General features: G+C 41.3%; 1 protein-coding gene across 3 annotated transcripts in view; it reads left to right on the top strand.

Annotated features, from left to right (window-relative positions):
• POLR3B (RNA polymerase III subunit B) overlaps positions 1 to 15,551 on the top strand; it is a 121,577-nt gene that overhangs the window by 39,754 nt on the left and 66,272 nt on the right. For all 3 annotated transcript variants that reach the window (XM_021091574.1, XM_021091576.1, XM_021091575.1), the window contains exons 12-14: positions 611 to 745; positions 10,843 to 11,004; positions 14,019 to 14,219. In XM_021091574.1, coding sequence (XP_020947233.1) covers positions 611 to 745; positions 10,843 to 11,004; positions 14,019 to 14,219 — 498 coding nt within the window. The remainder of the gene's footprint in view (positions 1 to 610; positions 746 to 10,842; positions 11,005 to 14,018; positions 14,220 to 15,551) is intronic.

Here is a 15,551-nt window from a genome sequence, read left to right as displayed (position 1 = left end):
CCCGCACAACAGACATTTCCAAAACTTAATGGCTTGAGAGAGAGCTGTTTACGCTGTCTCTCCTGGTTCTGTTGGCTCAGTGGTGGGGAAGGGGGTTCTCGGCTTGGGTCTCATGAGGTTGCAAGCAGATAGCAGCTGAGGGTGGTGTCATCTGAAGACTCAACTGGGCGAGATATCTAAGAGAGTGTCTTCACTCGTATCTCTGGCTCCTCATAGTGTTTCCAGGTGGTCCCTTTCCCCAACAGAATGTCCTGGACTTCTCACATGGTGCTTCAGGATGCTAAGAAAGGAAGTGAAAACTGCTCATTTACAGGCCAACCCAATGGGGGTGATGAATTCCACCGCTTAACTAAAGAATGACATGACACATGGGGTAGGAAGGAGTAGATGGTGGTCATCTTTGAAGAAGAGCTACCACAGTTTTGAGTGCAAAGATAAAAAGTCATTACCTCAGCTCTCAGGAAGTTTATAGACTAGTTGAATTTCTTCGAAGAGGCATAATTATAACAATTCATTGTTTTCTTATTCAAATCTGTAACATAGGTTCTTGAGATACCCTAAATGTAAGTATGCATCATCTCAAATATGTTCTCTAATTTCTGAATTACAGGTTAAAGAATTCAACTTCCGAGCCAAGTGTATCTATACGGCAGTGATGGTGCGAAGAGTAATTCTGGCCCAAGGAGATAATAAAGTTGACGACAGAGATTACTATGGTAACAAGCGGTTGGAGTTGGCAGGACAGGTGACTTAATTATTTTATGTCATAAATCTTATTTTCCTCAGTAAAAATTAATTTAGTGTTCATTTTAGATGGGGGAAGAGATGGTTGAATGGAATATAGGTTTTGTATGTTTGAAGTATAAACATTTCACATGCAACTTCCTCTTTGACTTGAGAATTTCTTTAATCATGAAAACTCTATCTTAATTCTTTAAATATGTTACCACTACTATGTCTTTTCTTGAGATGTTTGCCTTCATTCTGTTTACTGTAGGAAGTGGAGTATGACTTTAAGTAATACCGTTTATTCAAATAAAAAATATTAAACTCCTATCATGTTCCAAGCATAGTTCTAGGAACTGGGTACACAGGGGAAATAAGACAGAAAAAAGTTCCTTTTCTCTTAGGCTGTATTATACTCTATCACTCAGAGAGTAAGTATAGCTTGGTAAGTTATACTTTATCTTGAGAGTATCTATCCCTTTCAACTGGGTGACAAGTGTCTAAAAGTCTTTGAAACTTCAAGTTTCAGCATTTAAATCAGAAATTGCCTTTAAGTCAAAGAGCTACAATTATAGACCTGGCTGCTTTTGACATTTTCTCTCTATTTTTTTGTTTCAAAGACGTGCCTTGGTGTGGTGGCCTCTGTTAACATCCCACTTAGGGTTCACTAAGTTGGGTCTGTAAATATATGTCTTAACCACATTTGAGACATTTTTAGGCTTTACGTCTTCAAATGTCTTTTTTGTACTAGTCCCTCTTCTCCTTCTGACTCAAAGTATGTTGTTAGACCCTTTGATGTTAAGGCAGTGTTAATCTTCAGTCCTTTTCTCTTCTTCAGATTGGATAATTTCTATTGATCTATTTTTGAGTGCCCTTACTTTTTCTTATGTCATCTCTAACATGTTAACTAAACTCTTCCAGTTAATTTTTTTAAATACTGTGTTTTTTCAGTTCTAGATTTTTGGGGGGTATTTTAGCTTCTGTTTCTCTACTGAGATTTCTTGTTTCTTCATCACAACTGTATTTTCATTTATATCCTTGAATTTTAACAGCTGTTGTAGAATCCTGGTCTAATTCCAACATCACAGTCATCTTAGGCCGCTGTCTCTTGATTAGGTTTTCTCTTTTAAGTGTGGGTCATGTTCTCCTTTTTCTTCATATGTGTAGCTGTCTTGGATTATATCCTCATGGACATTGTGGATGATGAATTGTAGAGACTCAGGATTCCGTTTTATTCCCTTGAAGAACATTCTGGTTTTTGCTTCTTTTCAGGCAGTTAGTCTTGGCTGTAAACCTCTGAATCGTGTCTCCTTGTAGCAAACAGCTGAAACTTTTTGTGTCTTTCGGTCACAGCTGGGGTGCAGGATGTTCTTCTTGCCATTCTTGTGGTTATTTGTCTTAAACACATTTAAAAAAAAATGTTTTTAATTTTTTTAAAAAAGGTTACATTTAAAAACCTAACAGTAAATTAGACATTACAAAATAACAGATATTAAAGTAAAAGTGGTAGCAGACAATAAAAATGTCTTGAAAACATAATGTATGAGCACAGTAAAAGGAATTTCAAACAATCCCAAGAAAGTTTAAAGTGAAAGTGCGTCTTTCTCCCACATCTGACCCCTCCCCGCTTTCCACAGTTCTCTAGTCCTTCTCCCCGTTAACAGTCACTTTCACTTCCTCTCCTTTATTCTTCAGGAGGTGCCCTGTGCACATACGAATGTCTTTATGAACTGGCGTTTTCAAGTTATGCTGCTGGAAACTGTCGGCTTGCAGACTTTCAGGCCTGTGTGAATTTATGCTGTTTTGTGGGCCTCCTTTGAGACCTTTTGTCAGGGGCAAGTTTGGAGTCAGGCTTTGCAATTTTAGAAGAAAGATAAAGGAACAATTTGTCCTCATTAGTATGAAGCAAATATTCAAAGTATTCAAAACAGTATGCCTGCTTACCTAGGAAGGGTTTAACCAGTTAAATATGTGTGTTGCCACAGAAATTGACGTATGCCTGCTTTTGTATAGGCGCTTTTTAGTTATGAAAAATTTCATACATGTTAGACTATATATGTGTCTGTGTATTAAGACTCATAAAGCAAATATTCACATGTCCCAACTCAGCTTATGAGTGAGCACAGCACTAGTATGTTGAATCTGTTGTACACCTTCTCTGATTCTCAGCCGCCCCTCCCATCTGTCTGTCCTGGGGGCTCTGGCCAGAGACCTGCCTGTTTACCTGGTGCAAACCCATCCAAAACATTCCTGAGCATTTACTGAGATTGGGTGAAACATAGGTCCATTTCCCGGGAGCATCCTTCAGCAGGCCTGAGTGTCAGATGTGAGTTTCAAGATTTTTTTTTTTTGGTTTTTAGGGCCACACCTGCAGCATATGGAAGTTCCCTTAGGGGTCAGATTGGAGCTACAGCTGCCGGCCTATACCACAGCCACAGCAACTCGGGATCTGAGCCTCCTCTGTGACCTACACAACAGCTCACGACGACACCAGATCCCCAGCCCGCTGAGCGAGACCAGGGATCAAACCCTCATCCTCACAGATACTAGTCGGATTCATTTCTGCTGTGCCACAATGGGAACTCCCTCAAGATTTTTAAAGCATGAACTCTTCCTCAGAATCCTGATATTAAAACAGGTAAAAGCTGAGCCTCTGGTTGAGGTGGGGTGTAAGTGCTTGTTTCTTTGCCTGTTTGCCCTCCCCCCTGAAACTCCTCTTTGAAGTTGATAAACAGTCTGCTCTGCAGAACCCTCTGTAGACTCTTTGGCCAGCCGGACAGGGCCCTTGGTGATCTTGTCCCTGTGCGCCTTTCCAGTGGGCCAGTCCCTCCTTCACGGACCCACCAGGATGCCCTTTCATCCTTCTCTGCCTCTGAGTTACGCCTTCTGCCCAAGTCACCCCTCCTTTCATTCTGCTTCTTCCCCCCCATCCTGAGGAGCTCCTGCCTAGTCCTCATTCTTCTAGTCATCCTCTCTGACACCACCTCTGAGCCCCAAGAGTTGTTAGTTGCTTTGTCTTCTAAATACCAGCAGCACTTGGTTCAGGTCTCTTTGCATGCTGAGTTTCTATAAAATTCTCTGCCTGCGTGCTTCTGTCCCCCTTGAGACTCTCAGCTTGTCGAGGGCAGGAACCACTTATATCCATCTCTCTGACCCCAGAGAAAGGACTAGGCACTGGAGATACAGTAGTGAATGAAACTCGATGGGGCTTCTTGCTGTCAAGAGCGTCCACTTTGGTAGAGGAGACAAACAGTGAACAAGTAAATAGTAAATCATTGTGATATTAGATGGTCATGAGTGTTTAAAGAAAACCAAAAACAGGCTAATCGAGGTTGGAGAGAGAGTGGGGTGTTGGTGGGGGAAGGAGTGTTACTTTGTTCTGGATGGTCCGGAAAGACCTCTTTGAAATGGTGATCTGTTTTAAGCTGAGCCCTCAGACATTCCAGCTGAGACTTGAGTGAAGAGAATCTAGTCCCAGGCAGCTTCGGGAACTGCATTCTCTCGAGGCCGGCACAGCACATCCACCCCAAGGCAGCGTGGTATTGGAGGAACTGGAAGACGGTCAGTGTGGCTGGAGTGTGAGGTGTGGGTGGTGAGACAGGACACAGGACAACCAGCACCTCAGGCCGTGGGGAGGGTTTAGACTTAGTTTTGCATGCTGTGGGAAACCACAGGAGAGTTTTAATCAGGGCAGTGCTTCGGAGATGAGCAGGCCAGGAATGTACTGGTTGGCAGGCTGTGGCAGTATTCCAGAGGGCAGGTGATGGTGGCTGGGATGATAACAGTGGCAATTAATGACCACATCTAAGATTTTAAAAACTAGAATTGCACGATGAGAGCAGTTTTAGGTTTTGAGGAAAAGCGGATGTATGGAGTACTTGGGAAGTTCTCATTGGTGAGTGGTTAATGCCAACAGGTGGGTTTTTGGCCCCCTTCCAGGCGACCACTGTTGGGGGGGGGCATACCTATCCCCACCACCCCCACCGATACCCATTTTTTACAGTTTTTAATTGGAAAAAAAAATCATGCTGTTAAAGGAGTTGTTAAAAAAAAAAAGTTTGTTTGGAGGACTAAGGCATGGCGTCTAGAGGGGAGAGGAGAGACCATCCTGTTGCTTGAAAAATTCAAATTAAAAAGGGGGTTCCCATGTGCAGGAAAACCTTGCTTCATAAACAATGTCAAGACATAAAAGGCATTGTGTTGGCAAAAATATGTAAAAACAATAGCTGCTAATTTCACACCCCATGGGATGGGAGTATAAATGTGCTTCAGCTTTAGATAACAGAGCCGCGTCCACCAGCCAGGCTGGTTCACGGAGCTTTTCCCTCAGTCTCTCTGCCACCAGAGGGCCGGCCGGCCAGCCGCCAATAGAGGTGTTAGCAAAACCTACCCGTTTCAGGCTTAATCTTTTCACCTACCTTTTCTTTTTCGGTAATGTGTTCATTATTTGCCGAGCATTACTCTATTCTTTGTCTGCACATTTTTTTGTTTCGCATGCAGCTTGCTTTGTATGGGTGAGATATGGAACGGCACCAAAATCCGGCACCCTGGAAAGCCAGGGATTTCCACCCTGTGACAAAAGAATGCCGTCTTGACTTCAGAGATTGCCTAATCCCAGCTGTTCTGATAATGTAATTAAGGCTGCCTAATGTCTTTAATTTTGCAACCAGTTTGTGTGAAAAGGAGAATTTGGCACTCTGAAGGCTTAAACACTAAATAGCAATCTCAAGACGCCTAATTAGAATTCTCTGACATTAAGCTAATTGGTGAAACTGTATTTCAGCAGCTTAACTTCTTTATTAATTTTTTAAAAGCATTTTCATTGAAAATCAATTGACGAGCTGTCAGCATTTTTTCTTAAATATTATTTGCTCTTTGGTGCTCCTGTCTTAGGCAGACTGAAAGGCCTCGTACTAGCAGTGAAAGGTGTTGAATATTATCACCAGCATTCCATCCCTTTTAATCATTTCACTCTTGACCTAAATAATGTGGCTTATTGTGTGACTTGGCCTGGTAGCATCTACTGCTCTGTAAACTGGAGAACATTATTTCTCTTACATTGAAATTTTTAAGGGCGGGGTAATTTATTAACAAGGCAATAGTTTTGTTGAGTGTGCTCTTACTTTTTGCTTGTTTCGTCCTGGGGAATTTCCTTGTATTTGAATCAGAAGACTAGAACAAATTCAGCTGGGATCCAAAAAAACTTTGTCATAATTTGAGACACAAAAGTCCAAGTGTAAGGGACTCATTGAAACAGAGCAGAGCTTTTGTGGTTTGGGTTAAGGGCATTTGCTTCTGTTCAGGATGCTTATTCAAGTTCCTTTGCCAGTTTCCACAGGAAGTTGCTGAAATGTGCTTCTTCATCCGTCTGCCCGGCTGCACCTGCTTCCATTCCCATATTCTTTCTTTCCAGGAGGGAGACTGCTGGGTCTGAGTAGAAGAAAGGATTAAGCCCTCCAAGGAGGAAGTTTTCTTTTTAGAGCACTTCTGACATAGTAAATGAAGTCCAAGATCCTGGCCTTCCCATCTGCAGAGCTGATTTTGGTAGAAAAGGGGAAGGATGTGTCTACCTTAAGGGGAAGAGCGGAAACTCACCTTCCACTTAGGAACTGCTCTTAGAGGTGCTCTTGAGCAGTCGCTGGAGGAGAAAGCCCATTGGCTTTAATGTCTTCTTCATTATGCGTCAGAAAACACCTGTGGGGTATAGACATTCAGAATACAGTGTGGAATTTGGAAAATCTTCAGCCTCCTAGATTTCCCTGAATTTCAGAATTCCTGTTGAAGTAAATAGTAAATAGTGGGCAGATGTAGTGCTCCCCAATATTACTTTACATTTTTGTTAGGTTACAAATGTTGAGCTTTTTTTCTTCCTCTGTAAAGGAAAAAAACCCTAATTTTGCAAGAGAACTTAAGTGTTATATATATACATATTAAGTGTTATATATTTGGTTATTGAAGAAGTATGCCTGCTCTTTATTTGTCATAAGCTACGTATTTCGTTTTGTGAACTGTATATAAATGGTGTCCTGGTTATCTGTTGTTGCATGATGTGGTATCTATCCCAAAACAGTAGCTTAAGACAACCACCGTTTTGTTACATCGCACAACTTTGTGGGTCAGGAATTCAGGCAGGATTCAGCTGTGTGGTTCTTCTGTTTCATATGGAACCCAGTTGGGAGCGTTCTGCCAGAGGGTGGTGAGGTAGTTGGAAGGCTGGGCTCAGCTCAGTCTTGACTGTTCCAGGGCTGCAACATCAGAGTGGCTCAGGACCCTGAGTGAGTTTTCCATGAATAAGAGAACTGGTGTGGCCTTAATGACCTAGTCTTTTTTTTTTTTGTCTTTTAGCTATTTCTTGGGCTGCTCCCGCGGCATATGGAGGTTCCCAGGCTAGGGGTCAAATCGGAGCTGTAGCCACCGGCCTACGCCAGAGCCACAGCAACATGGGATCCGAGCCACGTGTGCAACCTACACCACAGCTCACGGCAACGCTGGATCGTTAACCCACTGAGCAAGGGCAGGGACCGAACCCGCAACCTCATGGTTCCTAGTCGGATTCGTTAACCCCTGTGCCACGACGGGAACTCCCTTAATGACCTAGTCTTAAAAGTCACAGCTTCACTTGCTTTCTCTATGGAAAAAGCCGTCACAACCTCTCTGATTTGGGGCACTGAAGTGGGGGGACGTGGACCACACCTCTCAAAGTATAGTTCAGGGATCAGCTAGAGATTTGGACAGAGTTTATATACATAGTCTTGGGGTTTTCTCCCTGTGGTTCTCTCCTCTCTGTGAATTTCCCTTCACTTTCCAGCTACTGTGGTGGCTCAAATCTTTTCCCTCTGGTCCTTCAGTCCAGTGAGACTGGATCTCTCTCAACTTCCAATGGTACTTAGATGTTTTTTCTTTTTTCTTTTTTCTTTTTTTTTTTCATCTTTTTGCCGTTTCTGGGCCACTCCCGCGGCATGTGGAGGTTCCCAGGCTAGGGGTTGAATTGGAGCTGCGGCCGCTGGCCTACAGCAGAGCCACAGCAACGCAGGATCCAAGCCGCGTCTGCGACCTACACCACAGCTCACGGCAACGCCGGATTGTTAACCCACTGAGCAAGGCCAGGGATCGAACCCGCAACCTCATGGTTCCTAGTCAGATTCGTTAACCACTGCGCCACGACGGGAACTCCTAGACATTTTTTCTAATGTGTCCTACTCTTAGTTGAAAAGCCTTAAAAATATAAGTACACTTTTGATGTGTCAACTTTCTTCCAGTTTCTGCTTGCTTTTACTCTTCAGTGCCTTCAAATAGTTTTAATATTTTGTCCACCATATAACTTTTATCAGTAGACGAGTCAGTCTGATAGGAGCTATTCCATTGATTCTGGAAACAGAACCACCCTGTCGGTTTTTATGACTTCCTATTCCATCCCATTAGTTTGTTTTCCATGGTAACTGTGGTGTAACATCATTTATTGTATAGTTTTTTTTTTTTTTTTTTTTTTGTCCTTTTGCCATTTCTTAGGCCACTTCTGCAGCTTATGGAGGTTCCCAGGCTAGGAGCCCAATTGGAGCTATAGCCGCCAGCCTACGCCAGAGCCACAGCAACGCAGGATCCGAGCCGTGTCTGCAGCCTACACCACAGCTCACGGCAACGCCAGATCGTTAACCCACTGAGCAAGGGCAACCTCGTGGTTCCTAGTCGGATTCGTTAACCACTGCGCCACGACGGGAACTCCTGTTGTATAATTTTTAACAAAAAATACATTAAAATGTCACATATGTAAGTTATCAAGGGCACGAAGAATATCAACACCCTCAAATCCACTACCAACTTAAGTGATTCTTCAATAACTGACCATTACCATGTCATTTACATACACATTTCTTCCTTACTCTCCGCCTCTCCTCTTTCTCCCCACTATCCTGAATTTGTGTACTTATTATTTTCTTTTTTATTTCATCATTTATTTTAAAATTTTAAAGTATTTTATTACAGTATAAGTTCTGCTTATTTTTGAGTTTTATAAAAATAGATTCCCATCATATACATTTTTCTGCAAGTTTTTCTTCACCCAACATTGTTTTTAAGATTAATCTGTATTGTTTCTTGTGACTGTATTTCACTTTCATTTTTGTATTGTATTCTGTTGTGTAAAGATGGGATACATGTGGTAAATATCACTTCATTACTGATCAAGGCCTTTTATGACTTCCCCCTTTTCAGAAAATATTACCATGCTTGTTCATATTTTCTGGTGCCAACACGCAGGTTTCTACAAATAGGATTGTCCTCTCGGAGTCAAGTTAAATCTTGAACTTGACTGGAAAGTGTCAAACTAGTTTCCCAAGTTTTTGTACATTGTATTGATTGTACCCGAGTGCTGACATCTCCATCCGGTAACTTAATGTCAGGCTTTAAATTTTGTCTGTCTAGTGGGTGGAAAGTGGCATCTCCTTGTGTTCTTTTTTTTTTTTTTAGCTGTGCCCCTGGCATATGGAAGTTCCTGGGCTAGGAATTGAACCCTGAGCCTCAGCAGTAACAATGCTGGATCCTTAACCCACTGAGCCACAAAGAGAACTCTTGTCCTTGTGGTCTTAATTTGCATTTCCTTCATTATTGATGAGCCTCTTTTTTCATATGCTTATTGACCATTTTTGTTTTTTTCTTCTTTGATATGCCTTTTGGGTTGTTTGTATTTTCCTAACTAAGATTTTTTTTTTTCGGTATACTTTGGAACCATTTTTTTGTCAGTTATGTATGTTGCTGATATCTTCTCCCAATCCGGATTTCTTTTTAAACCTTATGAAGTCTTTTTTATGGTACATATCTGCTCTGTCATGTGTCCTCTCTCTCTTTGCAGAGGCTTGACACCATTGGCAATTTGGTTCACCTGGTTTAGAGTCAAGAAATTTATGATTTTGTAGATGATTCATCTTTTTAATTATTAGAGTGGGAGGTATGTGGTCCTGTGGCTTTCTGTGTTCTAAGTGGAAGTGAAACTTGCAAAACCTTTCTTAAGCTTTCAACTTCCTTTTCAAATCCTAACCTTCCTTCCACCTCTGTGATTCATCTATTCAGTGAAAGCAATGATTAATCTCAGTTCCCCATAATCTTTAGTGTAGAGGTTTAAGCACATTTTTTTCCCTAGTATAGCCTGACCTATCTCATTTCACGCTTTATATTGGTCTCTCTTGCATCTATATCATTTTCTGCTCATTTAGACTTGTGGCACCAGACACAGTGTTTTTGTTTTTGTTTTTTTTTTTTTTAACTTATTTTCATTGCTCTTTAGTATTCTATTATGTATTTGAATTTGCTACAATTTGTTTAAATAAATATTATTTGCATGGTGTTGTTTTTAGCTGATACAAAGGATGCTGTTATGAACATTGTGTATATGTCTCCTGATGCCCATAAAAACACGTCTGTAGGGCAGTGACTCTCAAGGTGCCCTTCCTCCACCAGCAGCACTGGTGTCTCCTGTAAACTTGTTAGAAATGAAAATTCTTGGGCTCTTCCCTAGACTAATTAAATCAGATCCCATAAAGGCAGGGCCAGCCATTTGTGTTTTAATAATCCCTCAGTGTAATTCCTTTACCATGGAAGCTAAAGTTTGAGGACCATGGCTACAGAGGTTATACCTATCAAAGAAACTGCTAGGGCATAGGGATGGGTAGATAATGGCAAACAGTTTGGTTAATGGTTGAACTCGTTCACATTTTTCCCAGTGATGGAGGAAGGCCCAAATGGTACCTACCCTTGATGTTGTCAGACTTTTTAATGGTAATTCTCCTCCCAGCTTTTTTGGGTTTTAATAAGCTTTACTTGTAAAATTAAAAGTTAAGTCACTGGTCAATGTAATCTCAGTCTGGGAGTGATTGGTCTAAAGTAAATATCTTTGAACGTAGGGATTATGTCATCATCTTTTGCTCCTATTCCCAACACCAAGCATAGTGATAAGCACATATAAAAATAAGTGTTTATCAAATTGAATTTTAAAATATATATATTTTTCAGTTTTAAGCAGTTGCTCGATCTGTTTTTAAGCAACATTTGAGACCTAAAATTTAATAATGCTAGTAATGCATCTTGAAAGTTCGCCATATCCTTTTTTTTTTTTTTTTTTAGCTTTTATCTCTCCTTTTTGAAGATTTGTTCAAAAAATTTAATTCCGAAATGAAGAAGATTGCAGACCAGGTGATTCCTAAGCAAAGGGCTGCCCAGTTTGATGTTGTGAAGCATATGCGCCAAGACCAGATTACCAATGGCATGGTGAATGCCATTTCAACCGTGAGTTGTCAGTCATTTGGGTAGAGTTTTGTAACTTATTTGCAGATCTGTTCAGTGGAATAGAAATTTAAAGCACTTTGAGAATCTAGGTGAAGTATATATATTTATGAGCACATACACACGTATATCTAGAGATAGATATATAGATGCTACAAGTCACAAATTTCCTTTTTAAGATAGTCTATAGTTTAAATCGGTAGGAATTCTACTACTCTATGACTATTGCCAAATTATAGTTTCTGTTCTATGAAACAGTAAGAAAATAGATATACTTTTATAAAAAGGAAAAATCTTTTAGTTTAACCGTTAATAACCATCCTTTCAATGGATACTTTTCCCCATTATTTTTTTCTGTAGAACTGACACAATGCAAATAGGTTTATTAATGACAACTTTTGTCCAAAATGATACAAAATGTATTATTTCATTAGAGGTTTATATTCCTCAAAGAGCTGTCAGCTGTTCCTCACGTGATCGATGAATTCAAACCTCAGCAGCTGCTGTGTATTCAGGGCCTCCTGCTGCTCGTGAAAGGTTATCAGATAGGTTTTTGCTCCTTTTCTTAAAGCATGGCAACTATAGGTCTATCTGATAAAGGCTGGTTCACGTTTTGTATGCCAGACATAAAATTAGTTTTATGGATGGGATTCGGTCCCAGTACAAGAATAGTGCAGGGTAACACATTGACTCCCATAGCAATGGAAGAATTAGTGATGGACTTGCGGCACTTCTTGACTTTGGACCTTTGCAGTGGGTCTGCGTGAGCAGCACGTGCCGTGTAGACGTGAGGTGAGCCTGGCCTTTGTGCCTGTTTAGACACGTTACACTCTCGCGGCCCAAGCTTGTCCGAATGAAGTTCCCAGGATATTGAAGAGACGCCTCCAAGGAGCCCTTAAACACAGTAGTGTTAGGATGACTTTTCCTTGTTTCCTCACCCATGATTTTCAGGCCAGAATAGCTGTTTTGAGTAGTTCTTTTGCCCTTAAGTGACACCACTTTACCTCTGGGAGCTGACTGCTTATTAGAAAAATCAGTAGTAAGCCTTGTTGCAGGTGAACCCCAACCGATAGGCAACCAGAAAAAGAGCACTTTCTAAAATTGTGCATGCTGCCATATGTGGAATATTTTCAGCAAAGACGTTTTCTCAGAGGAGCAGTTTAGACCCTTTGCCGTCTCTTCCTCCTCTCTCCCTTTTGTGAAGCTCCTGAGGAATACTGGAGCAGATTCTCTTGCTGGGCATCCTGGCTGCCCTGCCCACCTGCTCCCTATTTGCCAACAGCTATGTCTGTGCTGAATATTTCTTCCTTGCTCTTCCTTACACTCTGGTCATAAGTCAGGTTTCTAGGTTCATTCTCATTCAAAGCACAAAGGAGTTAACTGAATAAGCAATATAAGGAGAAGTTCACTTGTGGGATAAATGTGTTTGGTCTGTTTCTTTGCCTTATAATACATCAAGTTTCTCCCTAGGTTTTAGCTTTTTTCCATTTTATCAAAAAGTCAGATTTCTCAAGTGATAGGTTTTCACTGTAATGATGATTAAACTTTAATTTGTGAGGAACTCCCCTGAAGTCATATATTTAAGTGCAAACAGATCGGTTTTTCTACCATGAGGGTTTTTATCTGGGATTCATGAATTCTCCTCTGAAACTGAACGAAAATTTTATGTTTGTGGTCCTCTGTGCATTTTTCTCAAGAGAATAGTCACAGCTTTCATCAGGCTATCAAAAGAAAAATGAAGAACCATTATTTAGGAGACGTAATAGTTTCCCTTTTGAATCAGAAAGATCATTCAGTCAATCATTTTTTGACATTTTACTTTCTACTCTGCTCTTCTCTGCATACCATTTTCTGCTAATTCATTATACCATGAGTTGAAAATTTAACAATTCCAAACAGTCTTTAAGTTATCCCTGAGAATAGTTAATATGTGCAGTTAATACCACTCTATAATATGTAATATATTTCAGTACTTTTGGAACCAGTGTTGCTACAGCTGTTGGAGTTGCTGCAGCTGTGGTATAGGTCACAGCTCTGTCTCAGATTCAATCCCTGGCCCAGGAACTTTCATATGCCTGGGGGGCAGCTGAAAAAGAAAAGAAAAACTTTTAATGCTTGGGAGATAAAGTAATCTAATGCTTATGATTTATTTCATATGAATTTAAGATTGACACTATAGCCAAAGAGGATATGCAGTTTTTAGTGTTGAATTAAGAAGCTTGTAGTTATTCATTATCCCTGATAACTGCTATTAGAGTCTTTTTTCCATGGCTGTATTTTCCTCTAATTAAGACTAATTTTGGAAGACATCCAAATAATGGTACATTCCAACATGAAATTATCTCTTGGAGTTTTACCTTAAATGTGTGTAGAAATTGCTAGAGTTCTATTAGTAAGCTTATTGCTTCCAGTAGAAATCTGGTTGAACTGGCTTGTTCAGAATATAATTAGTTTTTCAGAAAATACCTGTTCCGATATGACAGTGTTGATACATTGAAAATTCCGAGATGGTTGCCACACACAAGTAATAGTCATTAAATTCCTGGAAAATCTCAATGGCCAAATTTAAATTTTTTTTTTTTTTTTTTTTTTTTTTTGCTTTCGTTTGGCAGGGGTCAGGGAGGGCAGGGCTACACCTGCAGCATATGGAGGTTCCCAGGCTGGGGGTCTAATTGGAGCTACAGCTCCTGGCCTATGCCACAGCCATAGCAGCTCGGGATCCGAGCCGCATCTGTGACCTACACCACAGCTCATGGCAATGCTGGATCCTTAACCCACTGAGCGAGGCCAGGGATTGAACCTGAAACCTTGTGGTTCCCAGTCGGATTCGTTTCCACTGCACCACGACGGGAACTCCCGAATTTTAATTTTAATTATGACATTTTGATTTCTGAATCTATGTCATGGCTCTAATTTGACAAACAGGCAGTTCCTGTGATGAGCTTCTCAGGATGAGTGCAGAGTGTCAGGCAGTATGGCTGGATCAGGGGTGGTCTCATGGTTTTCTCTCTCTTCAGGGAAATTGGTCTCTAAAGAGATTTAAAATGGACCGCCAGGGTGTGACTCAGGTGCTGTCTCGCTTGTCCTATATATCCGCACTGGGCATGATGACAAGAATCTCTTCCCAGTTTGAGAAAACAAGAAAAGTGAGTGGTCCTCGATCCCTCCAGCCGTCCCAGTGGGGGATGCTCTGCCCTTCGGACACTCCTGAAGGAGAGGTAAGGTCCCTAAGGAGTCTTTGCTGTGTCAGAGGTCATGCCTATGTCAAGGTCATGCCTGTTGGTGATGTTCTGCCTCTGCTGCCATTGCCCCCGGGCCATGTCCTTTCTGGGATCAGCCCCTTAGCTGGCAGTGAATTGTCAATGCAGCCTGTCAGGACAACAGTATCATTCCCAAACCGGTACCTTCAGAAGCCTTTGATTTAGTATTGCACCTACATAGCAATATGGTCTAAATTTTCCTGCTTGTTTTAATTTATCTTGAGTCAAACCATGTAATGAAGAGGGGATAAGAACGTGAAGGAAAATCGAGAGCCCATCACCTTTGCCCACGAGGTGCTCTTTTTAAGCAACTCCTTATTTTCCTTTGTTGTACTTAGACATCATAGTCACAGTCGCGGCCAACTAGGAGCACACGGTCCAAGACCCAAAGTGGATTCTAAGTCACTTACCTAGGAAACACATTCAGTTCCCTAAACACTAAGCCAAGCAGTTTGAGTTGGTCACATTCATCGCACCCACTGCATCCCGTGTCGTGGCCCCTGTTCCTCTGTGTCAACCATTGTTGGTTTCACTTGGTGTTTTTTTTTTTTGGTCTTTTTGCTATTTCTTGGTCTTGGGCTGCTCCCGCAGCATATGGAGATTCCCAGGCTAGGGGTCCAATCTGAGCTGTAGCCACCGGCCTACACCAGAGCCACAGCAATGCAGGATCCGAGCCGCGTCTGCAACCTACACCACAGCTCACGGCAACGCCGGATCGTTAACCCACTGAGCAAGGGCAGGGATCGAACCCGCAACCTCATGGTTCCTAGTCGGATTCGTTAACCACTGCGCCACGACGGGAACTCCGGTTTCACTTGGTTTTATTCATTCTAAAGTGTAAACTTCTGGAGGAAAGAACCCTGTTAGTTTCACCCTTGTACCCTAGGCTTCTAGTACAGAATCTCATTCAGAGTAGAGGCCCCATAAATGTAAGCTGAATTAATAAGTAAGTTAATTATGGCAAGTAAAAGATACATATTCCAAAGCATAGAAATGTGTTATGATTTGGGAGAGGTGAAAAATAGAGTCCATACAGAGTTATAATTTTTAGAAATTATCAGTCTTCTTTTAATTTATCTTAAGCCATATGGAAATATGCTAAAATTGTGCAGTTTGTTAAATTTGCCTAACTTATACATGTTGAGCTTTGGTACACTAAATTTCCTAGGGATTGAGTCAGCTAATCTCGGTAAAGTACATATTCTGTGCATCACTACAGCAGCTGGTTTTTAAGAATTGAACATATGGGAGTTCCCATCGTGGCTCAGCAGAAACGAGTCTGACTAGCAT

Source organism: Sus scrofa, chromosome 5, assembly GCF_000003025.6.
Source record: "Sus scrofa isolate TJ Tabasco breed Duroc chromosome 5, Sscrofa11.1, whole genome shotgun sequence".
Classification (NCBI taxonomy): domain Eukaryota; kingdom Metazoa; phylum Chordata; class Mammalia; order Artiodactyla; family Suidae; genus Sus; species Sus scrofa.
The sequence above is the reverse complement of the archived record's forward strand: the minus strand, read 5'-3'. Positions and strand labels throughout refer to the sequence as shown.